This window comes from Mya arenaria, chromosome 3, assembly GCF_026914265.1.
Source record: "Mya arenaria isolate MELC-2E11 chromosome 3, ASM2691426v1".
NCBI lineage: Eukaryota > Metazoa > Mollusca > Bivalvia > Myida > Myidae > Mya > Mya arenaria.
The window spans coordinates 78403308-78429106 of NC_069124.1; the positions used below are offsets into that span (position 1 = coordinate 78403308).

The window sequence follows — 25799 nt, forward strand, 5'->3', positions numbered from 1 at the left end:
ATCGTTTCTAAAAGTGGGTACCATTTGTTTTAAAAGTGTTGCGTTTTTTAAAAATGCCTTTACATTTCAACCATTAATTTGTTATCTATGTGGTATACTATTGCTCCAGAATAATTATTAATTATTATTTTTGACAATTAGTGTTTTATCTAAACATAATTAGGAAATAATGTTTGTTTTATAGATATGAATTGCAAACAAGATACAACTTGATAGTTCAAATGCATTTTAAAAAGAGTAAAACAATATATCCGTAGTACGGATATATTGTTTTACTCTTTTTAAAATGCATTTGAACTATCAAGAAAGTGAAATAATATTCTGTTTGAGGTGCGAAGAGATAATTGGTATTAATCTTTAAGTGTGAGAATTAGCGGTTGGGAATGTCGGAACAAACCTTGTAGACGTATTTATAAGCTGGTTAACACAAAGTGTCACAATTCCAACGCCTGATACCTCTGTGGAATGTGACAATTCGCCATAAGACCGTCTGTCTAAAAACACCGTTTAAGCCAGGATGGTTTTGCATACGTATTCAATATAAGATTAATAATAGTTTTTTATCCTTACCTGATTTGAATATAAATAACTGAATTTCATAAAATTTATAACTTATATCGAGAAGCGTTACAGGGACATCAACGCCAGGATCATGGATGAGTGGGACTCATACGATTTGCATAAGGTCACCTGCGAGGAGTCCTGAAAAATGTTGGTGCCATCTACGGCGGGCGATAGGTGTTTGGTGAAGACTGATGTTAGACAATGGACATGTCATTATACATAATATTAGCAACATAGTTATGTATAATATTTAAAGATTATTTAAAAAAAAATGAAGTTTAAACATTTCTTCTTCAACTCTATTTCGTCTTATAAAAATATCTCGTGAATAAATCTTTACATGTTTTCAATTTACAGATATTTTCTTTAAATCTATTTTTATCTATATCTTTGTATGCATGTATATAGCTTTGTCTCTTAAAAAAAATAAAATGAAATTACATGTTTTTTACTTATAATTAGAAATAAAATAAAAATATGTTTTCAAGTGTACAGATATTTTCTTTAAAACTATTTTTATCTATACCTTTGTATGCATGTATATAGCTTTGTCTATTAAAAAAATTAAAATGAAATTACATGTTTTTTACTTAAACAATGTATTTAGATATAAAAAATAAAATTAAAATAAGGGCCGAAACGTCTCGGTAATCAGGGGCCGAAACGTCTACGGGATGGGGACGATTTGGTAAGGGGCCGAAAAGGTAACCGTTTGAGCTAGGGGCCGATTTGGTAAGGGGCCGATTTGTCTGGTAGCCAATGCAAGAACGTACCAAAACCTTGTTTATTTCAATGTTGCATGGTACCTACTGGCATTTACCCCTCAAACTGTGGCATTCCATTCATTTGGAAAAAGATATATAACAGACAAGGTTTTAGGAGTTCCATGTTATATATGTAATTCAATTTTAGATGTGTGGTGTTTCTATTCTTGACGGCATTGCTAAAATAATGATGTAAAAGTTTAGTAAATGCATTTTATCAGTGTAAGGAATCATTTTTTCATTACACAATTAGAAATGTCTAAAACACTCCTAAATTAGAGCTTTGTAAAAACACCAACAATGTCAAGCCTGCAGCTGAATAGAAATGATGAAACATTTCTTTCAAAAGAAATTGATTTAAATACTTAGGTGTTTTTATGAATGTGGAACTCATTTAATATCAGCTGATACACAAGCTACTCACGACTAACATTTCTGCAAAGTTAATTTAAGATTTCCAAACACATGACCAAGTTCAAGCCAAAATACAAAGAATTATGACCAATGACCCTTAAGTGTGACCTTGACCTATGAACTGCATACATGCATGCATGAACTGGTACTGCATGTAATATACCAGCTTCTCATGGTGAACATTTGTGCCAGGTTATTTGTTAAAAAAAAACAACAAGTATTGGCCAAGTTAAAACCTGGACACAAATTGTTGACACACAACTGCCCAGACAACTGCTTTCCCAACAACATTCACCAATCTGATATCCTAGGTTTTCCTTTGAATTTTTTTTTTTTACCCTCTGTACAATCATATATATTACGAAGATGTTGCGGCTTAAGTTCATCAAAGAAAGAGCAAAAGCAGTGTAAAAACTTATATAATCATTACCAAGAAACAATTTCAAAAATAGTTATTGGCACATTAGAAAACAGCAAACCTTGACTCTTGTGTATGATGGCTGGGCACCGGAGGGAACCGAGACTGAGCACCTCGGCGACGTCCTCAAGGTCAAGGCCAACCTTCTCTGCCATTGCCATGCCCTCGGCCAGCGATGCAACAACTGTACCCATTACCATGTTTATGATCAGCTTCATACGTGTCGCTGCTCCCGGGTCAGAACCTAAATACAGAGAATTTTGCATCATCATCATTTCTACAATACAAAGTCACAGAGTTATTAGCTAAATTATATTGATCTTGATTAACAAAATTTTACAAAGAAGGTAACTGTGAAGAGGGATTAAAGCAATGAGACCACTTATTCAATCAAAGACTAAATATTGCAGAGAGAGAGAACAGTTTAAATTCCAAATGAATGTTCGCTGGTTAAAAATACCAGACATTTTACCATTTGATTCAGTATAAAAAAAATTAGCACCCTCTGCCCTCAAGTCATTTTTGACTTTAGAATCAGATTATTTTTTTGCTAATGACAAAGTAATTTCAACTGTAGAAACTGCATACCGAGATACAAAGACTTCTTTCCTATAGCCTCGAAACATGAGAAGCAGTCATCAAAGAGTTTCCGGTCCCCGGATGCAAGAATGGTGAGCTGTCCTTCGAGAGCAGGAACACGGGAACCAACCACCGGGGCCTCCAGGTATACTCCCCCTCGTGCCTGGATCGCCTGGTATTCAGAAAGATAAGATTGACTACTGTATGCAATAAAAAAATATTTCAAAAAAATGCTTAAAACAATGCACATTCACATTGCAATATTGCAATGATGGTGAGGCCCCCTCTAGTTAAAACTCAACTTCAAACGTCACTACACTGGGTCCGCTTTCAAAGTTGAGCCTGATGTGGACATCAATCATAGTTGAACATCCAAATATCGTAAGATTTAATTTTTAGTGCAGTCTAGCAAGTCAAATTTTGTGGTGCTATCACATAAAACTATTAACCAATTACTAGGGGCCTGTAGATGCTCTCAAAAATATTAAAATTCTTTTGCAAGCATTAGCAACCATGGATTTAACTCCACAATTATTCAATCCTTCAAAACCTTGAAATACCAAGTCTATTTGCAAATGCTTTTTAGCTTAGGTACTTGCAAGTTTAAGTACTACTGTTTATTATTCAAGGTAATTGCATATTCCGTACCAGCTGAACTACTGATATTAAATAGATTCTTAATTTCCAACTGTTGTGTTTAATGTATTAATGTATTAAATAAAAAAAATATATATATGCTAAAATTTTCTACATCAAAAGTGTTTCTTCAAGCCAAGGGAATTCATTCTGTTTAGCATATACAATGAGGAGCAACAAGTTTTATGCACAAATTGTGCTCCAGACTTGATCGATGGAGTAATCTGATGCATTATCTGAAGTTTGCAAGCATTATGGCTTTTCTAATTAAACTGTTGCTATGGAGATGACTATACCTCAGCCACATCTTGCACAGTTTCCTCGTCTATTGTGGACATTTCCACAAAGCATTTCCCTGCCGTGATTCCGTGTAACACTCCTGTGTTTGTCGTGAAAACTATCTGCAAATCACATCAGAATTTCAATTAATGTTTGCAGAAATACAAAAGGTAGTTATTTTCAAGACAATGTCCTGTGCAATAGTTCAGGGCATATAATTGAGCACTTAATGCATAAAGATTTGGCTTATTTTTTCTTGTATGGTAGCAATACAATCTTGAAAGCCAAAATATTTTACACACTAATTGCAAACAATGTATTGCACTTAGGTAAAATGGTTAACCTAGTTGAAAACAGGAAACTCTATGATGTGCAGAGCTGTATAAACAGTTACTCAGAAATTAATTAGTAACACATGTTGAGATGTGTTGGTAAAATTTATCCATTACCAACATGGTTACTCAAAAGGGATAGAACAATTGTTACATTTTTTCAAACAAGGGACATACAATTGTTCCATTTTTTCAAACAAGGGGCATAACTTGAAATGCAATCATAATTGGAATTGCTACACACATGGCCATTGCCATTGTAAACATAGGTTTCGATTGAATATCGCCAATATTTTAGTTGCTATGGGTAGTATTGATCGTTTCACACAATGCCAGTAACCACAGCAACAACAACACCATTGTTTTTCATGAAAAAACAACAACAAAAAACAGGCACATTGAAAATTTAAATACTTTGAATTTCAATCAACAGGGGATATATATTTGACTTAAGTATCATTATTTTTAAATAAAGTAAAATGGAGTTGACAGCTTCTGTTTTTCAGAAGAGAAGAGAATGTATATTATAGCTATCATTTCTCCCTGCATGTGCTTACATCCTTGACAGCAGTGGTGTCTGCGACGCAGCAAAACGTTATGTCACACTGTTGTACAACCTCGCATGGTGAGTTCCCTTTCAATGCCCCTGCTTTCACAAAGTCCCGACACTGAAATATAGTATCATACATTTATAGTTCATTGGCAGTTTTCTACTTATTCTGGACTCATTTCCATGAAGTGAAAGTATTGTCCCACTTCTAAACAACATGATGCAAATCTCAAAAGGCTCTTTTATTTTTTTTAGAGGAAACAAAGATTTGTATAGTTTGTCCGGCTAGCACAGTGGTTGGCCCAAGTTTAATTCCCAGCCTGGGCGCATTTGAGTTTGATTTGTGGTCACCAGGCCCTACAAACCAGTTTCCTACAGGTACAAGGGTGATTAATATAATGTTGTAATAACTTGTTGTACAAGTCGTAGTGACATGAAGTATCATTTTAATGTTTTAGAATGAGCAAATGAGCCCTTTATATTATGTAAATTTAGAATACAACCTAATTGGCTGACACATTTTCAACGCAAAATCTGACACAGAGAGTGTGTTTTGGATGAGTGGCCATAGGCGGGCCTTTAAACACTTGGGAAAGTGGAATTACTTTATGATTAAGTGAAGTTCTTACTTATTGACTATGATTGTATCTGCTATTTTGTTGGCTAAAAATGTGGGTTGTATTCTAATGGTTGTAAATTTAATAAGTTAAAATAAACTATATAAGGTTTGTTTAAATTTTATGTTTTGACATTGTTTAACATAAAGCAAATCATATGAAATTTCCCATTACAAGCACTGTTATTAAATGTTAAAGGTTCAATCTGTTACATAAGTCAGAATTTATAGCTAAATATACCTAATGTTGGTATCTATGTCAAATGATATGGAAATAACAGCAGAAACTCTCAAAAATTAGTTATTTCAAAATTATTCAAGTTAAATATAGGTGTACTTTATTAACCTTATTTATAGATGATGAATTTTCACAAAAAATATAGTACATAACACAAGGAAATGGTGTCCTAATCCAAAACCAATAATGCTTATCACTAAAATACTGACAAGTGATATAAAAGAAGGGGCCTCATGGGAAATGTCAGAGGCAAAGCGTGACAATGATTTTACAAGCCAAGGAATAACAGTAAAAACTGGTAGGCCTAGAATACATTGAATAGGAAAATATAGGTTTTAAAGGGGCACAATGTATGTTGATGCAAAAAATGAGGCTACAAATTCCTAGCTAAAAAAAGGTCAAAATTTCACTGAATTATAAATTAATTTTGCATCAAACTTTATTGTGCGCTTTGGGTTTATACAATTATAAATTGGCATTATCTTATAATTACATAAATGTATTTAAACTGGTTACAATGTTTGTGACAAAGGACGATTATTTTATAGCCACAATGTTGGTGTAAAACAGAACAAGTACATTTATATTATAGCCTGTAAACATGATCATGTCCCATGGTGACCCATCAGCTTGGTTTAACAATGTATGGCCTTTGTGATGTGAATATTATGCATGTAAATATATGGCATATAAATAGCGCTTGGAAGTTTTCTCATTCACATCTGGACATTTCATACAAAACTGTCATCACAGTATGTTTTATCAGATTCAGGGGGACAAAATATGTTAATATGACTTTTCTCACAATATTAACACTTCCTGTTGGAATTTAAGGGCTTTCATAAGTCCATCCCAAATCTTACATTATTTATTGTGTATACTATTGCATTTAAATGTTCTCTGAAAACGCGGAAACACTTCCGAAGGTATTAATGAAGCTTCAATGTTTAAAGAACATCCAGACAATTTATGCTTTACTTTCAGTTTGCAATCAGACAATGAAATCTTAAGCTTCAGGGAAATTCCGGGGAAACTCTATAGAACCATGGCATGATTATTCTTCAATCAATTGGCTATTTTTAATTAAGGAATATTAATCACAGGAACACACAAGAAAGCAATCCTGCTTTGCAAAATTAATTATCTGCCAGTAAGTGCTACTCCTTCTGACTTAGTGCCAAATCTTACTATCTAGTCTGCAGTTTCATTTACATAATTAATGAATGTAAATATTCTTAAGCTTGCTTGAGGCAGTGGTCAAAATCAGTAAATAATTCAAATTTATGCCAGCATTTATTGACCATCAATCATTTGCAAACTGGATATTAGGGCTGATAGTTTTCCTCCAGACTACAGTGTTATTGATTGTTACAGAATGTGTTAGCGGCTTATTGGAAATCCATGGACCAGCTTCACTTTGAATGTGTGGCTGCTAGTCACATGACCAGGCTAGCCAATCAATAGCCAGTATGATGATACACAGCACTACGCACATTGCACACATGGACTGAGACATAATAGATAAACAAGCTACTTATTATTGTCTGCATACAGAATGTGCTTCATACCTTCAGCCTGTACAGAATTACCAGTAACCAGTACGGGGAAAAGTTAGCATAATGGAGGATACATGACAAAGGTATGCTTAAAACAGAAGTATAGCTTAGCTTTTGTTATAATATGTAAGATATAAGAGAAGAGATCTTAGAATGTAATGTAGTGGGGAAATGAGTTGTACCTTGCTTTTATAATGAATGATCAATTAAAGTTTATTTAAAATGCAAAGGCATAATTTTAATGTTCCACCTGCCATTATGCCATATCTTCAAACAGCATGCATGATGTACTTGAAGCATGAAGGGCAAGTATAATTTGAAACAGAGAGAGAGTTAAGTGGCATACCACGACTACAACGGCAACCTTTGTTTGAAGCAGGAAACTTATTATACAGGATATATTCAATCATAACAGTAGATGGACTATCTGAGCTTGAACTTTACTCTGTCTTGAAACCAACAGAAAGTGAATTATACAAAAAAACATAAATCATATTTGCATGAAAACCTTTAGTCTGACTTATATATCATAAATACAGGATTGCCCATGTTAGATGAACAGTGATAATGGCTAGTATATACAAAGGATGTCACATACTTAAACAGTCAAGTATCTCCCAACTTCATTTATGTACCATGTAACAGATGTAGAACATCACTTATTGAAGGGCTTAACAATCATGGAATTCTGCACAACATTAATAACATCATAAAATATTAAATGTAAGTATTATACTTTTTGAATAATACCTTAAAATTATTACGTGAATCTCCCCAGGGAAAGATTGACATTTACTTTTTATATCCAAAACATTTAACAGTTTGTCAAACTGCAGCTCTCGTTGTGCATTCAAGATGAACAAGCGTCTCACAACAAAAGCACCACTAGTCTCTCCTTGGTTTCTTTAAAAAACATATTTTAAGATGTTCTGTATTCAGCAATAAAATGTTCATTGTTTCCTGAACACATCATACAGACTTTTGAACAACAGACCATCCATGTTGAATTGAGAGAACAAATACACGAGTATTGGGGAGTGTTTTATTTCAGAAACTATTCAATGAAATTAACACTAAAATCTAAAAAATATTCACATTATTACAAATTGGATGTGTTTTTCTTCCATTGTACTGTATATCTGTCAGCATCATTTGTATTTATGATGGACCTGTGACTGACTGATTGCATGTATATTGCAAACAAAACCTGATAAGCCAACTGATCTATAGCATGGTCGTTAAAGCAATTATAGTCTGCTATCAAAAATATGTTACCAGAAAACCGAAGACAATCAAGAAAATTGATAGGTTAATACAATAAATAAGTTGCTTTTAAGTGATGTTTGAGCTGGTCACATGAGTCCGTTTAATCGTTACACTATGACATGTCGTTACATAAACCCATCATTATAATGATGTGGTGTCATGTCTATCTTCATATTTATGTTTATCAATGCAAGTTCACCATGAAGGTTTTGATAACCTACATTCTCATGCTATGCAATTAAAACTTATGAACAATTAGTGTTTATGCGTGAGAGCACATATTGAAATATGCAAGATTTCAGCTAACAAACATAGTTTTAAATTGTACAAGGACAGATGCTTACAAATCCAGTTCATTTTGGAATTTTTGGACAGGTACTTACTTATTCATTGTGTCTTAATTCAACATATTGACTCAAATTAGTAAGAACAAACATGCAAATGCTTATGTTAACAATAATTAACAAACTCTGTTCATAAGTTAAACCCAGACAGCCTAGCTTACTGTTTCTTAAACTGAACATACAAAATGGTACAAAACTGTTGCCACGTTAAGTTATTATAATTAATGTTGATCTGCAACTTCCATTTTAAACAAGGCCTCAAGCAGCACATTATCACTGAATGTGTAGTGCATTAATTACTAGTACTACATGTTTGAAATATTAAACTACTATTACAAGGAAAGGAGAGAAAATATGGACAATAGCCTACCCTTAGGACATTGTGTGAAGGGATAAGTAACTAATGTCCTAACTAATGCCCGTTAATATCAGATTGTTGTTCATGATAAGTGTTTCAGTGACTTAGTACAGGCAGGCACTATCACCATATCACACAGTCAACCATAATGACCTATAAAACAAAGACCAGGATATACAAATCCTAAAAATAACTGTCACTTGGTGTGACTGACATATTAATGATTTAACCAAGTATTTCATTTGAACAGTGCAAAGGACATGCTATAAGATGCCTCTTCTGATTCTTCTCAAACCCGGGGTACCATATGATCTTCCTAGACCTAGTTACCTCAGCTGTAACATTAATATATTTGTTTTAATATGGTTAAACAAACTGGATGAGTTCGACTATTTCCAGTTGAAACTGGTCCAGTGAATGGAAGACATTGCAAACAACCATAACACAAATAGAACAACACAACAAAAGTTTCTTGAACTTTGGGACAAAGGCTTTAGTTCTTGCCACAGGTAGCACTGTCAGAACTGGGGAAATGCATTTTGCAATATTTACATTTACTTGCCATAAGTGATTGTGTGCACATCACAAAAACTTCACTGCAAATGTATGGCAGTGCCATAACAAAATAGGATGCAGAAAACATAGTCATGTATTGATTTTCTTACCAAAGAACTTTCTGTTTTTCTTGCACAGTAATGAACAGGTGCTGACCTTGAGATGTATTAAACTTGTAATTTACAGACCTGTTACATAAAATACTTACCATAATGAACTATAATTATGGTACATATTAATTGATTGAGCAAGGCACAAGCAGAAGATTGAAACATGTTTTAATGGGTGTATCACACAAGCAATATCATAAAATACTTTGCCAGAATTTAACAAAGGCATTGGTGAGAGATTTCCTATCATATACCAGGCTCAGCAAGCCGATATGTTCTGCTTGAGTTTACTTAACAACACTTTGTAATAATAAAATCTTCCATTGGAGGGGTCAGGAAGCAAAAATGTTAACAGTGACATCAAATAATGAAGCACTATGAACCTATTTGCTATCCCTCCTTGCATTACATGAGAGATATATGGACAAGGGTGCAAGCCAAAATACAGCAGAAACTGATACATCAATGCTTCAAGTAAATGGCACATCAATGCTTTATTAAAGTCAATACTAAAAAGGTTTAGCTGACAAATACAAAGCTGTTTTCTCAACATAAAAACTCATTGATTATTTGCTAAAGGGCATTGGAGGCACATTCTAATTTCTGCCATAAAATTGCAAGTAAGCAGCAATTGCAGTCAGAAAGTGCTAAAAGAGGATCAATAAACCATTTGTATGCTCTGAACAGAGATGTCAGAAGCAGTGAAGCTAACAATACAAGCCAACATCTGAAACAGGAACAAACAAATTGTTGCTATTTTATAAAATATCTTCCGCGCAAGCTGGTTTTCAATTCTTCATTGAAATGTTTGTATGTTTTTTTTACGTCAAAACAGAATCAATCCCTTTGTAATATAACATGTCACAGTAAATTACTTTTGTAGAAGCCTGATATTTGATAGGAACTCTTAATCCCAATTATGTTAGGAACCAGAATTAATCTCTTTTTTTTTCATCTCAGAAGACAATGACAAATTAAGATCCATCACTTTGGGAAAACGACTGCCACTGTTTATAACTGATCAATATATTCTAGACTATTTATCATTTCAGAGATGTAACTTATGTAAACCTCAGAAATATTTCAAGGGAAATGTTGGGGAAATTTTACAGTAGCTATAGAATTTCATTAAGATCTGAATGCACAATTTATTTTTTATTTCAGGTATCACCAGTTAGGAAGCATTATGGTTCACCACTAGACAGATAGGCAGCTGGCACTGGGCTCAAGCTTGAATCCATTCCGGGGTGAGCCAGTTGCTGCAACCATTATGTCACCCAACAGACTCCGCTCCCTCAGCCTGGTCATCAGCTTGCTGCTGTTGTACACCCATGCTGTCAGTGGGGCATGTCTAGCAACATGCGATTGTCATGTGACCAACAACAGAAGCTATGTGACCTGCACTGACCAATCACTCAACGGCTTACCAAAAGAATGGAATATGACTGCCTTCTCAGTTGATCTCCAGAAAAACCAAATATCTCGTCTAGCTGACGTCTTTCATGTATTAACTGATGTTGAAGTTGTGGATTTGAGTTCAAACAATATCCAGTTTGTGATATCAGTGGACTTTAAACTGAACAGATTATTAAGAACTCTTAATATATCCAACAACAACATTTCATTTCTTGGTGACAATGCATTTATCAACATACCAAAGCTTCAAGTTCTGAGTTTGGAAAATAATACACTTACTACTACGTTACTAACTAGTGCAATATTCAATGGCTTGGCAGACTTAAGAGTGCTTAACCTTCGAAGGAATGCTCTGACTTCTTTACCATCTGATGTGTTCAACCCACTGTCAAGTCTTGAGACTTTATATCTTGGTTACAACCATATAAAGACAATCACTGCGGCTAGTTTTCTGAACGTTCCAAAATTAACAGCGCTGTATATTTCACACAACCTAATTACCAACTTCAATGGTTCTGACATTTTTTCTTCGAGCAATGTGCTACAGACCTTAGATTTATCCCATAATAAGATTGAAATGTTATCAAATTTAACTCTGCCCTTTGTTCAGCACTTCGATGTAAGTGGAAACAGACTGACAGATATAAATAATGAACTCTTCCAAGATATGAAAAACTTAACCGTTCTAAATATGAATAAAAATTTATTGGCATCAATTGAATTACCAGTGTTTTCAAAACTACATCAACTAGACTTACTGTCAATGTCAGATCAACCAGACTTAAAATACCTTGGTCATCAAACATTTAAAGGCCTGGGGAATGTGCACACGCTTGTTCTAAGTCACAACCCAAACCTTTCTTTCATACACACCGAGTTGTTCAATGAACTTGCAACAGTCAGCATAATAGACCTGAGCTTTAACAACATCAAGCAGCTTCATAACGACACCTTCAGTGAAAACAGTGAACTAGTCAGTCTGGACCTTCAGGGTAACAGTTTCACTTGTGACTGCAGCATAGACTGGATTCTGGAAGACTTGCAGTCAAACGCCAGTATTATTCTTTATCCTGAACACTTACAATGTACAATGCCAACATCAGGGTTGTCAGAACCCATGCTGAACTTGGATATAGATTCAATAACATGCAGCTCAGTGATCATAGTTAACTATTCCAGTGAAGCTTCTTTACAAATTGGGCAATCTGCAATACTGAAATGTGAGGCAATAAGTGACCCTAGTCCGGAAATTATTTGGATAACACCTCGGAATAATGTTTTATCATATCATGACTTTCACCCCTTCATTACATTGGATAACAGCACTCCATTCAATTATCTTGTATACAACTCTAGTCAGGATGTGCAAGAAAAGCGTTCCTATTATTCTGTGGGTGAATCTGAACAGGGAAGAGTATTAATTCTTCAAGATGGTTCCCTCTATATTGACTATGTACTGAGAAGTGATGCCGGCAATTACAAATGCATAGCTAAAAACCCTCGTAACTCTACAGAAGTGACTATTGCTGTGTCTTTAGATTATGCTGTAATGAAAGCTGTGTACGTGTGGAGTCTAGTGGTTGGATTCTCATCCGCTGGATCATTTTTCCTTCTCAACTTGATTTACTCCTTGACTCTTGCTGCTATTCGCCGGTGTATTAGCCAACGTAGGCGGGAGAGGATAGCACATGCAGTCGAGACTATGGACCAGTATAGGGCACACCAGCTAAACCGCATCAAGGAGAACTATACCAACCAGGTGGGGCGTATTCGAGACCAGTATAACTATCAGCTGGGCAGGCTGAGGGAACACCAGCAGCACCAGATGGAGCGAATGGGCCGCATGCGTGATGGCGCTTCTCAGAGGATGGATAAATTGCGTGAGAACTACAATAACCAGCTGGGAAAACTAAAGGATTATAGCTCTAACCAGCTTGTTCAGCTGAGGGAAAAATATAATAGTCAGGTGGACAAAATCAAAGATTATGGAAGTGTTAAACTAGACAGAATTCATGAGAAGTATAAACTAAAGCAACAGCATGTTATTAAAATGCTTGAAATGATGAATTTAGATAGTTGTCGAACTGTATTAGACAGTGAGTGCATTAGAGCAGAGTCTATGATATTGCAGTCCGATGGCTTTCCAAATGACATCTCTCTTCAAAGCCCCATAGACTCTATGAGCATCAGTGACTCAGAGTACCTGACTGCCACAAGTTCAGAATCCTCCATATATACGAGTCAGCAAAACATTAACCTGGAAGATGAAGACTCGCAACTAACACCTATGAACCCTTTCAATGAGGATGATCAACTGAACAGTCCCACACTGCACTGTGACCTAAATGCTAAAACTCCAGACTCAGTATACTATGAAATAGGTGATACAGAGCCATCTTGTTCCATATCTAGCTCTTTCATAAGACATCACAGCAGAAAGAAACGATACAAGCAGGCTGACCGAGCATCAAGGGACGAGGCTGATCTCCTCTGTAGACTAGACTGTGATACTGAGCAACAATATCCTTCAACCAGCGTGGTTGAAATAGCCATAAACCAGTCACCTGATACCGCTACACAAGAATCAGAACTAGAGTTGGACCAAACCTTAGTAAGTGGAGAATTACTGGAGCTATGCGTTGATTTGTACGGTGGTCAAGATGACTGGGAAATAAAGGAGACTATAGTCTGATAAGATGGAGACTTATTGGACTTGGCAGTTATCTCACTCTGATTTGATCTATTTATTATTGATATTTTCCTGTTGAGGTTTATAGGGTTCAACAATATAAACAATGATTTCCATACATTTATTATTCAAGTGTTAGTGCGGAAACTCATCTGTTCAATAATGCAATGTAAATGCACTAATGCAAAGTTTTACAATCAGAGTTCACCTCACATGATACACTTTTTTGTTTTTAAATGTTTGATTGTATGCATGAACACATTGCACAAATGCACCTTTTTATGCCCATAAAATCCTAGTTATTGTCTTGGTATTGATATATTTTGATCATGCATAATGCTCAAACTTAATGCTATTTCGTTATTATAAATGCTATCATGAGCGGAGCCGTTAATTGTTCAAATGTTTTGTTCTAGTCAAACACAAATGTCTTAACAACAGAACTGGTATTTTTCAAAAACCTTCACAACCCCAAAACATGCTTTATTTATTAAGTCTGCTATTTTGGTTTACACCATAACTACATACATATTCTATTAAATTCAATGTGTTCAAATAGAACATGTTCACTTCTGTTTTGACTTTAAGTTGTATAACTAAATACAGATAAAAACTATTATGTTACCATATAAAATAGAGAACCATGGTTACACTTTAAGTCATGTACATTGCATTTTTCCTATAATTACGAGAAAGTGTTGGCCTGGAAACCAACATCCATCACACACATGGTATTTCTATGTTTCCATGTGCATCATCATCAGCTAAGTATCATTTAATCCAGAAAAAGTATTGGAAGGTATATATTACACCACCACATAGCCAATGTATCTCTATCCTTCAAATGTTATCACTTGCTCATAACTGCAGATTGAACCACTTCATTTGTATAATTATCTTATTTAAATGCATACTTGTCTACCTTAATTTGCAGTAATTAAACTACCTGAAATTACCAGTAAAATTTCAGAATATTTTGAAACCAAAAACCTATAGAGATTAAATTCTATTTCTTGTAAGTAGTCTGAGTATTTTTTGAATGTGAAATCGAGTATTTTAAGTTATTATTACCATGTTCAATACGTTATTTTTTGTATGTTATTGTTATCTGGAATAAAAGACAGAAATTGCATATTGTGTTTAATATGACAATAATTTCCATCTTTCTTTAGAGAGCAAAGCAGGAGCATAATATTTTGCAGTCTTGTCATCTAATTATGAACAAAGCAATTGAACCTTCAAATGAATAAAGATTTAAACTCTTGTAATGTGGTAATTAAACTCTTGTAATCTGGTAATTGCTGCAAAGGGCTTAACTTCTAACAAGAAATGTGTGTTAAACATGTATGCCCTCCTTATGGCAGCTAATTGATCATTTGACATTAAATGCATGTGGGGCTATTCAGTGAATATTAAACCAACATCCCTTCAAAGTTTGCTGATAGTAGGTTTAGTTCTGCACGTTGTTATAGAAGCTGATGAATGATAGTTTCCAGTAAAACATGTACGCATGCTCCAGACAGTAGAGAATTGGTTAAGTGGATAATATACTGTGAAGAACATGGGCAATGTAAGTTACAGACATACAGATATCTGCTAAAAGTCCAATTGAAATGTTTGTAATAATAAGACAATAGTAGATTTTTTGCAACTTTCAAACAAAGCAATAAGTTATAATTCATTGCATTCTTGAAGATCACCTGTTTTGAGAGATTACCATGACTGTGGTCAATCTGAAGAAATTGACCATTGACCTGTTGAATCTAGAAATAAAACGTTGTCTACAAAAGGGATCTACAGGTCATAATCCACCTCCGAACAAAAACTGAGGAATGTATGTCCAAAATATAAAATATATCTTTATATTGATTAGACAAGGTTTTTGTGTTTAAAGGCACTGTGAACTTTGACCTGCCGACCTCAAAATCATTAGGGGTCATCTGCACATCATGAACAACCTTCCTACCAAGTTTGAGGACCTTAGATACAAGCATACTCTTATTGTCAATCTGACCATTCAATTTCAGCATGACTGTGACCCTTGAACTTATGACATCAAAATCTATATGGACCATCTTCTGGTCCAAATGTTAGGCCCAAGACCAGTGTTCTTTAGTTTTCAATTGACAAGGTTTGCCATACTGACCAACAGACTGACATATGCAAAGCAGTGTACCCAGATTCTTCTTAAGTGGGACATAATAATTACTTAAGGATTTATAATGCAATTTGTTTGTGTTTTATTATGATATATATCACTCCTTGATTAATGTTAAATCATGAATTTTAAGGTACAATTATCAAATGCTTGTATATTATGGATAACTTATAAATCTAATGGTTGTCCAACAGTAAACCATTATTAACTTACAACTCAGATGTACTGTGAAAGATCAATGCATTACAGGTTAATTTCAAAGACAATTGATCATTTAAAATAAACCCAACGTAATTCATCGCATTAGTTACCTTACCATAAACAATTGATTGTCAGCAATATCAGGTGGAAACAAAAAGCCCCCAGCTAATACCAGCACAGTGTCAGCGCCATTGATGATTTAATTAAGACTCAAACAATTAACAGAACCCTGGATATTGGGCCAAGGAAGATCAAATATTAATTAAAACAAGCCATCCTCCTGAATTGTACACAATTATAACACATTCTGACAATTGAACAATGGCTAATTGTAATGGTATACCTGAACCATTTGCATGTTGCATATCTTAACAGCCGATCAGATATTTGTTCTTGTATTCATTCCAAAGCAAAGGGCAAGGTGTCACCTTACAAATAATGGGCAAGTCATAATGAGAACCTATGTTTAAGGTGCTTACATACAATCATTTTACAAAGCAAATGATAACTAAACAGCATGTAAAGGTTATTTGCAGTTGACTCGAGACAAATGAAGCTGAAAAATTACACCAATTTGGAGATTTAATTTTCATAGTTGAGTTGTGGAAAAACTGCTCATTGTATGTCTGTCAATACACTTTCAATACAAAAATGGATACTGACTATTCCAATTCTACAAAGTGTGATTTAAATCAGACAAGCGGAAGTAAACACAATTCGTCAAATGGATTTGAGAAATCAATATTCTCTCCACAAACTGTGTTTTACAGCAGTTCTGGAAAAGACAGCGCAGCTAAATCTTCCCAGAAAAATACATTTTTATCTTCAGTGTCATCAGCTGGTGACTGGAAAATGAAGCAATCAGGCTCGCCAACACACTGTGACAGAGACAATGCAGAATTAACTGTAGAAGACAAGAACACTGCTTTGTCATCATTATCTCTGTCATCTTCCAGCCTTAAAACAGATGATTTTACTGATCTATTACATGACAATGAGGAAACTGAGAGGAAACTACCATATACAGATATGCATTTAATACACTCCGGCCCCACCGTTGTGGTCAGTGCTGGAAGGCAAGCAGACAGGTCAGATGACATGCAAAGCCATAGGGTTACATTTAAGGCTGTCCAAAACCCCAAAACTGGTGAGAATGCCAAAACTATTGATAGAACTGTGAAATCTTTAAGTCTTAATTCAGTTGAAAATGAACCAGCAATAAGAAGGTGGACAAGTACACCAAACAGCAAAGCTACTAGCAAACTGAGAGTGAAGTTTTGTTACCCATGTTCACGACAGGGCAAGTACCAGATTGCATCCAGTTTCTGTGAAAACTGCCGGCCCCATGGAGCGCACATCTGCTCCCAGTGTCGCAGCCACCACACCAAGTTCCCTGAGCTGGGCACCCATAGGATCCGCAGTGCCATCACAGACACATGCTGTGAGGAACAGACAAACGGGTCCACCAGGAAAACAGCATGTCATAGCAGTCAGGATAGTCTCATGTAGGTACTCATTGGAAAACACATTTCCAAGAAATAAAACAAATTTTACCCTTCAGAGATAAAAATAATTCTTGACATTTTTAAACAACACGTAGTTGATGCCAAAAATTTATTAATTATTTCATAATTTATAGCTTTTGGAGATAAAACAGTGGTCACTACATTTGGTGGACTTATTTATGCCTCTGTTGTAGATCCACTCAAAATATTGTCCATGATCAAAGTCTGAGAACATATAATTATGCCAATCATTCTTTGCATATTTGAAGGACTTGCGAATACAGCCTGTCCATTTTCATTTACTTATAAACAATGTTCAAGTCAGTATGCTTAAACAAGCAGTAAAATAAAGACTGGGTTTTGATCCTTCAGGACTACAGCTGACATGCAAGCCTGCTCATACCAAGATGCCCAACAACTGATAGACGACTATGAAAGGTACAAGGTGAACATCCAGTCTGTGAAACAGAAGAGAGCAGCGGACAAGAACAACCTCAACAAAGATAAAACCAGAATTCAGGCCACCATACTGGATATCAGGAGGAAACTCAATGAGCAGCTGGACTTTCTTGAAGCTTCTGCACTAGATGAACTGGACAGAAGGTTTGGAAGGGCTGAAGACAAGGTGCTACAGGATCTCAGGGCATTGGAAACACTCCTTCATGAGTGGAAGAGGACAATGGATGATTATGTGAATGAACATTTTGATGATGATGATGATGATGATGGTGATGATGCAAAGAATAGTGTTGGTGAAATGAATGACATTAGTTCTGATATGGCAATTAAATCAGACAGGATTTTAAATAAAGCAAAACATAACATTGGTAGTGCAAAGTTAGATTTTGTCAAGGATATAAATCTGGCAGATGACAAACTTGATCTCAAGTCATTTGGTTCTTTTGTTGAGCCAAATATAGAAGAGTTCTATGCATGTCTTCATGGAGACTATGATGTTCAGGGTGATTCAGATGATGACGACTGTGATATAACATCATGCTGTGTTCTCAAATCAGGCACAGTGATTCTTGTTGACAGCTTGAATGCTAAAGTAAAGAAGGTTGACCAAACTTACAGTGTATCAGCCTCCGTTGTCATGCCAGATAAGCCATGTGATGTGTGTGTAGCAGAGGAGGATGAGGTTGCAGTCACTGTGCCTAGAAACAAGACTGTACACTTCCTGGATACCAAACATAACATGAAACTAAAGGATGAAATATTTGTGGGTCATCCCTGTTTCAATGTTGACTACTATGATGGCAATGTGTATGTGACCTATGACTGGCCAAAGCAGATATCGGTGTTCACAAGGGCAGGCACATGGATAAAAACCTTCAGGAAATATAGTCCACAAACTTCTACCGTTACATATTCATCATCCACATCTTCCAGTGATGTCAGTGACAAACTGGAAACCGCAAAACCTGACAAGAAGATATCTGCTTCATTGAATAGCTTAAAAAGCAAAACTAACAAACTTTTTAGACTTTCACTTCCAAAGTCGAAATCAAGATCAGACCCTAGAAAAGCCATATTTGAACAGCTTGAAGAAATTATAGTGTGTCCTGTATTTCAAACTGTCTATGCTTGTGATTTAGATCAGGGCTTAGTGATGATAAAAGATAACGGTAATTCTGTCGAGTACATTCGCAACTTTAAATCACTGCCCGTCTTTGCAGCTAAAAGAATATGCAGAGGAATGAAGACAAACTTCTTCCTGTATGGCAAAAGTGAAAGAACAAACAAACATGGCATAATGCATGTTGAGAGACAGAAGGCAGTGCATGTTATGGAAGGGGATGAGGACTTTGTGCAAACCCTTCCTGACATTGAAGCAATATGCTTTGATTCTACCACAAACAGGATAATCCTCACCCTGAATGGCAGTAACTCAATCAGAGTATTTGAAATAACCTGATCCAAAACATGGACTACTATATTGCAATGATGTGAAACTCAAGCTCCATAAATCATAATGTTATACATCCGCAGTGCTGACCTGGTAAATTGCCAATAGTGACAAGACATGGATTTGATGTGGATCCACATGCAAACAATCGGCATTTCTGGACTGATGTCTGTACAAATTTGTTAACAATTATACAATGAGATTAAAAAATGATAACAAACACTGGTTGAATTTCATGAATATGATTGGTTGTGTTCTGATTGTAAACTTCTGAATAAGAGGAACACAGGATTCTAACTCAGTTACACAATCTACAAAGTTAAATGACAAGCCTCTGTCACAGATGCATGTATACAGTGTCTCATATTATTGTGAGATCTTGTAGTGCAAACAAGTATTGAATTTTTGTAAATGGTGAATGATGTCACTAAATGGATTGGACTTGCATTCAATAAATAAAATAACATATTTCAATTCCCCATGTATCGTTAAAAAGTAAGATAATTTAAATCAATTTTCCTTCTTGTAAACAAGGCCAGGAAAAAATCTTAAGACACTATCTGCATGCATTTGTGACACAAGCTCTTAATTCAGCACTGTAACAACAAGTGAGTCAGAACCCCGTTAGCAGTCTGTACGAATGTTTGTCGGACCTCGGCTCCCGCCGGAAATAATTGGCCTAGCACCCTTCCCTTTTCAAATACTGACAGGAGCATGGGTCATTTTTTTCTCTGACTTGAGATTTTTCTAGGATGAAAAGTGGATTAATACAGCTGATTCTAATAAAACACTGGAATTGTAGATTTTTTTTAATTTTAGTTTTAAAAATATAGATAATCATGTACCTTGCAATGCCATCTTATGACAGATGAGAACTATAATCTATGAAGCAAGACCAAGTATTTAGAAAAGCATGGACAATGACACTTGAAGATCTGATTTTGACTCTTGGGTTTTACACCCTGACTTTCACTAAAATGTACATAAAATGTTTGGTCCTGCATAACTTGTCCTGTCCTGCAATATAGACTGTATTGCAGGACCTCATGTCCTGCAATGTGACAATGACTTTCGTACAGACTGCGTTAGGAAGCATTAGTTTATTAAAGTGGTTTACTTTTAAAATCTCATGCAAAATGAGTTGAAAGACAAGAATGGCCACAATGTGATGAAACAGGTTTTCATATAGGCGATTAGAAATTATAGTGAGAGTTATGGTTCCTGTGCACTATATGTCTCCTCAGTGAGATTTATCTATATATAAAGTTTTAAATCATTACCTCAAAGTCTATGTTATGCTCCGGACAAAAAGTAAGTATGAAAATAAACAAAGGGCAATAATTAAAAAAAATACTGCATCTGAAGTTATGGTTTTTGCGCACTGTACTTCTCCTAAATAAGATCTATATGTAGTTTGAAGTAAATAACACACATACGCACACACCTTCCATTATTATATCCCCTTCACCTTCAGACAGGGGATAAAAAGAGACAATACTCATTATATGTTATATTAAGTTCATCGCTAACAATAATTCTTAAGTAATTAAGTTATTGGACGGAAAACATTTTTCTATTTTTAGTAACAGCGACCCTGACCTTAACTCCACTATCCACCATTCCTATATCCACACACCGAGTTTCATTATTATCATTCTCAACTAACGCTACTGGGCAGAAAAGATTTTTCTATTTAAATATTGGTGACTTTGACCCCACCCCCTCAAAAGCAACCCAAGCTACACTTCACACAAGCTACCTACACACCAAGGTTATTCACTTTCCATTTATCATAACCTAAAGTTATTGGGTGGAAAAGATTTTTCTTTTTTAATAACAGTGATCTTGGACTCACCCCCCTCAAACGCAACCCAAAGCTAGCTCTTCACATAAGCCTCCTACACACAAAATTGCATCACTATCCATCAGGCTAAATTAAGTCATCGGACAGAAACAAATTTTTGATGCCTGCCCACCCGAGAACATCCTCATTCTTACAAGTTTTTAGAAATGATTAATTCAACTTGGAACACCTTGCTGTTTCCTTCCATTGGATAAAGTTGAATGACATGCACCCTTTTTCTTTCAGTTTCACTTTAACATTAAAATTATGCCCGAAGTAAACAACACTTATCCCATTGCCTATATTTATTTCTTAGCCTCTTGTATTAATTGCAAAGCAATCAAAATTGATATGCAATAGAACTTAAGTGAACACTGACAAAGATCAATGACCAATGATGTTACTTATTAAAGATGAAAATATTTATCTTATATTTTTATTTTAGCCGATATAAAATAAAAAAACACAATTTAATGAATTTTATAAAACTATGATTCTGATATTTTAGCTTTGTTGTTTTTCAATTCATTACAATTTATTAAATTTGAATTTGAGCAAGATCTGCAGTAGGTATCCATTAATTTATGTAATGGGCAGAGTTATTGATGTCATGGAGTATAACTGCTGCTAAATGATACCATTATGGGTCAGATCAAGTTGAACAATCACTATCAATTTCGCTGTTAAATGCACTTATTGAAATAAATATGTGTTATATTTCAATAAATAAACATTTAGCACATGGCTGTGGCACCTTTTTTCTTCCACCTCTGATAAGTAGATCCAATAATTTAACCATGCTAGAAATTCTTATCTTGCCCTATGACGAAGATAATATGCCCATATGGAACTCCTTTTTAATGGTCACCACATCGTAATTACCTCCCTTGTTGAAGACTGTCGTCTGTAGCATCATGGAAACCTTGTCTTGTGGCAATATTTAGAAAATTATTTAATTATTTCTCGCTTCAAATGTCACCATAAAACAGTTTTAACGCACCTTTCAAGAAATAATGCTTCACTCTCCTTCAGTCTTTGCCTTAAAAAATATTCAGCACTTGTCCTTCAAATGTCACCATAAAACAGTTTTAACGCACCTTTCAAGAAATAATGCTTCACTCTCCTTCAGTCTTTGCCTTAAAAAATATTCAGCACTTGTCCTTTCGGGCAAGTAACTGAAAAAAACCACTTGCCCCAAAACAGTTTAACTTGCCCAAAATAATAAAAAAATGTAGTGTTCATTTATTCTCTAAAGGAAACGCAAATTGATGACGTCTTCAGTAAGCATCATCATCACCATCCTTACCAGAATCAGAAACATCAAAATACTTTAAATTCATCATTTTGTAACCAAAACAAAAACACGGACGAGAGAAGCATTTATTTAATAAGTGTCCAAGTGTTGGGCAGACGCTATCTTGCTTATAATTGAATATTACAAATACTAAACACGCGAATGCTTTTGACGTCACCAATTCATGGGTATATGTTTAGAACATTCATTCAGGATTTGTGAATTGTTGCAGAAGAAATGATGAAAACTGAGGGATTTAAAGTTCAGAAAAATGCACTTGCCCATTCAGGCAACCACGTGGAAATTTTGACTTGTCTGAAACAGTTTTTACTTTTCCCGGGCTTGGGGCAACCCAGTTATGATGAAAACTGCTCCGTAGAACTATATAAAGACAGATTTGACTATTAACATAAACTGAATCACTGTGGCATATCCATGACAACCAGAGTTATCGCATATACGTAGCAATTATTTTGACTAAGCACAAAAATGTTCCAGCAAAAAATACATTTTTACTTTATTTTGTTTAACTGAGGTGGGAGAAAAAGCACCTACCATAGCCGCTCGTGTAAGATAGGTTCATCCCTCGCTCAGGATGTTTTGCGGAAACTCGGTAAACCTCGTTTCCACAAAACACCCTACGCTCGTGACGGAATGAACCTATCTTACAATCTCAGCCATGGAAGATGCTTATAATCATCAGACTACCGATGCTTCATTGAATTTCCCCAGGTCCAGGTTGATGCTTTATTACAAATAAATTATCTTTTGCAGACTTTTACAACTTCTGTGCATACAAAAGAAGGAGTTCAGGTCAATTGAAATCTGGAGTGTATTGTATTGTCAAATGAATAAGATCATCATAGCTGTCAGCACTAATGGATTAATGATGCACACGCCAACCAATTCAAAGGCCTAGAGGAAAATCTGAAGGTCAATTTCATTAGGTCGAGAAAGTTAGAAATAAAAGCAGATATGGAGTCATTGTAAAATGGCAACAACATGAATGTTTAAATACAATACTCACTGAACACTGTAGTACTGAAAAATATGTACTGTTTATCTTTGCATGGGCTTGTGGTCTTACAGTGAAATAATCTGTTTGTTAGTTTTAACTTTATATATTTTTTCTAATGTTTGTAAAGAAAGTTTCATTAACTTAAACAAAGTTAGTCTCATTGGCATGATTTTGCGCAAGAGTGTTGTCCTGTGTTGGGGAGTAAACCAGAGTGTCCAGACTTGGTGATCACCAACCCAACTCACATGTTTGTTTGTTTGAACACAAGCCAACACCATGACAATGCATTCATCCTTTACATGTACCTACCTTCTGAGCAGTCCTGTTCCAGACAGTGACTTCGTGTCCCGACCTCAATAGATTCATCACCATTCCCTGCCCCATAATGCCCAGCCCCAGGAACCCGATCCTCATGGGGGTGGGGATGACCGACTTCACCTGGCTTGGGGTACCACCCGCCTCACTCGCCAGACTGCCAGAGGACAGGGGCATCCCTGGAGCCCCCAGGCTAGGGTCATATGACAGGTCACTCTCACTCACCTAGAGGAAGACAACATAGAAATTGCTAGATGGTTTTGACAATCTTCAGTTGTAAAATACATTTTCCTTGTCTTGAAAAGGCAAATGCCTCATTTCTGGTAGGATTTTACTATCTAAAGTATGTTAATGGACATCTGTCTAACATGGCCTAGCCACTTATCTTCGACCAAATGAAGCCATAGTGGCACACTTTAACCACTCAAGAAAATCCCTACACATTTCCCCAGATAATTGACACCAACATCAATTACAGCCTTTATCTTTAAGCTTTATTTTAATACTGGTTTTCCAATACTCTGCTTCAAATTTGCTGAACAACTCCCGAATAGCTACAGAAATGTCTTTTCACTTTGAAAAGGTCTGTCAACCAAAAAAATTATAAATTGTATACATCATAAATCAAGTGTTAAACATTTGTTTTTGCTTATTTTTCACATTAAATTAATACTTATTAAAGGCATTACAGAATCAATGGTTGTATATCATATATTGCTTTATCACAAGTCATTCAATTTTTTACAGTTAAAGCAATCTGACAGTATTGTAAACATGCAAACCAACAAGTATGATATATGTATGTTATAAAAATTACAGTATATTTTCATTGTTACAGAAATCATAATATATATTTTTTGTTTATAAACTGGTATTCATGAAAAATCGACAGAAATAAATTGCCCTTTTGAAAAATGTCAACCAAAATAACACTTAGCACTTCAAAAAAAGTTGAGCAAAAAGTCATAACAGTGGCTGTTCTTTCAGCAACTGGGCCCTTTATTCAGCAAACAACTGTCTAAGCTAGTCAGAGGTGCCCCTTTATACTTTAGTGCATACAGTTTAATAAAACTTAAAAATTGTGCTAGTATTTACTTATCACTGAGCATATCATGATGTTTGATCACAAAGTTATCAGCAGTACAAGCAATAAACCAGCAAAACCTCTTATCATCTGCATTTGGAAATTACAATATTCAAAGCTCACCCTGAGTTCTGGTAGTTTTCTCTCCCGTATTTTCCCTGGTGACTTTTTGGCGCTGAATGATGAGAAGATGTTTTGTGATGGTGATGAGGAGGCGGTCATCTTGGCCCGCTTGAGGATCTTCTCTGAGGGGGTGAGGCTTTTTACAGGCCGCACCTTCTGTGTTCATAAAGCAACATGAGACGTTGATTAGGTGAACATTAAAAAACAATAGCTCCTTAATTTCCTTTTAAAATACAGATGTTCTTGTTTTAAATTTGCTTAGAGCTATTCCATTTAAACATATTACCCCCGACAGGCACTTTTAGAATATACCTCCCCCTACAGAAGCAAATTTACTCTGTCGGGGTCCAAATTAGCAAAAAAAAGACACCCACCCATATACTTTTTAAATAAATGCCTCCCCACTGTGTGTTATATGTTTTACTGGAAAAGCCCTTAATAAATATTGTAATGTATTTATAACTTCAGATTTTTCATTTGCATTTAAATCATTGACCAGTTTGTCATTAACAAATGTAAATTTATATATTATGTCTATTTGAAGACAAATATTCCCCTAAAATCAATAAATAAGTATTCACTTTATTGAATGCATGTTCCTGTGCATAGTTATATACACATACAAGTAGGACAAGTCACTAAGTATTGCTAGCAATATAAAAGTC

At 35.3% G+C, this 25799-nt stretch overlaps 3 protein-coding genes across 6 annotated transcripts in view; 2 read left to right on the top strand and 1 right to left on the bottom strand.

The window, feature by feature from the left end:
• LOC128227590 (uncharacterized) overlaps window positions 1-25799 on the bottom strand; it is a 39466-nt gene that overhangs the window by 3924 nt on the left and 9743 nt on the right. Inside the window, exons 8-13 of one of the 2 annotated variants that reach the window (XM_052938276.1) lie at window positions 25135-25287; window positions 23922-24152; window positions 4544-4654; window positions 3672-3776; window positions 2749-2911; window positions 2222-2404 (exon numbers count right to left, since the gene is read on the bottom strand). In XM_052938276.1, the coding sequence (XP_052794236.1) occupies window positions 2222-2404; window positions 2749-2911; window positions 3672-3776; window positions 4544-4654; window positions 23922-24152; window positions 25135-25287 (946 nt within the window). Of the gene's footprint in view, window positions 1-2221; window positions 2405-2748; window positions 2912-3671; window positions 3777-4543; window positions 4655-23921; window positions 24153-25134; window positions 25291-25799 lie in introns of both variants that reach the window. The other variant, XM_052938275.1, reaches the window with a different exon arrangement.
• On the top strand, window positions 6885-14816 carry LOC128227586 (leucine-rich repeat neuronal protein 1-like). Of its 3 annotated transcripts, none has more exons than XM_052938268.1 (2): window positions 6885-7029; window positions 10744-14816. In XM_052938268.1, the coding sequence occupies exon 2, from the start codon at window positions 10850-10852 to the stop codon at window positions 13685-13687; it is 2838 nt and encodes a 945-aa protein (XP_052794228.1). In that variant the 5' UTR covers window positions 6885-7029; window positions 10744-10849; the 3' UTR covers window positions 13688-14816. The 3 variants fall into 3 exon arrangements, with proteins under 3 accessions (XP_052794228.1, XP_052794230.1, XP_052794229.1); XM_052938270.1 differs by lacking the exon at window positions 6885-7029 and adding an exon at window positions 7544-7669; XM_052938269.1 differs by lacking the exon at window positions 6885-7029 and adding an exon at window positions 8488-8587.
• LOC128227589 (uncharacterized) lies at window positions 16601-19659 on the top strand. Its single transcript, XM_052938274.1, has 2 exons — window positions 16601-17548; window positions 17921-19659. The coding sequence occupies exons 1-2, from the start codon at window positions 16695-16697 to the stop codon at window positions 19464-19466; spliced, it is 2400 nt and encodes a 799-aa protein (XP_052794234.1). The 5' UTR covers window positions 16601-16694; the 3' UTR covers window positions 19467-19659.

What these genes read in the sequence shown, in the direction of transcription:
- LOC128227589 (XM_052938274.1), top strand. Translation starts at nt 16,695, where the DNA reads ATGGATACTGACTATTCCAATTCTACAAAGTGTGATTTAAATCAGACA. An exon ending in AGCAGTCAGGATAGTCTCAT is followed by an intron (nt 17,549 to 17,920) that starts GTAGGTACTCAT and finishes TTGATCCTTCAG; the next exon opens with GACTACAGCTGACATGCAAG.
- LOC128227586 (XM_052938268.1), top strand. Translation starts at nt 10,850, where the DNA reads ATGTCACCCAACAGACTCCGCTCCCTCAGCCTGGTCATCAGCTTGCTG.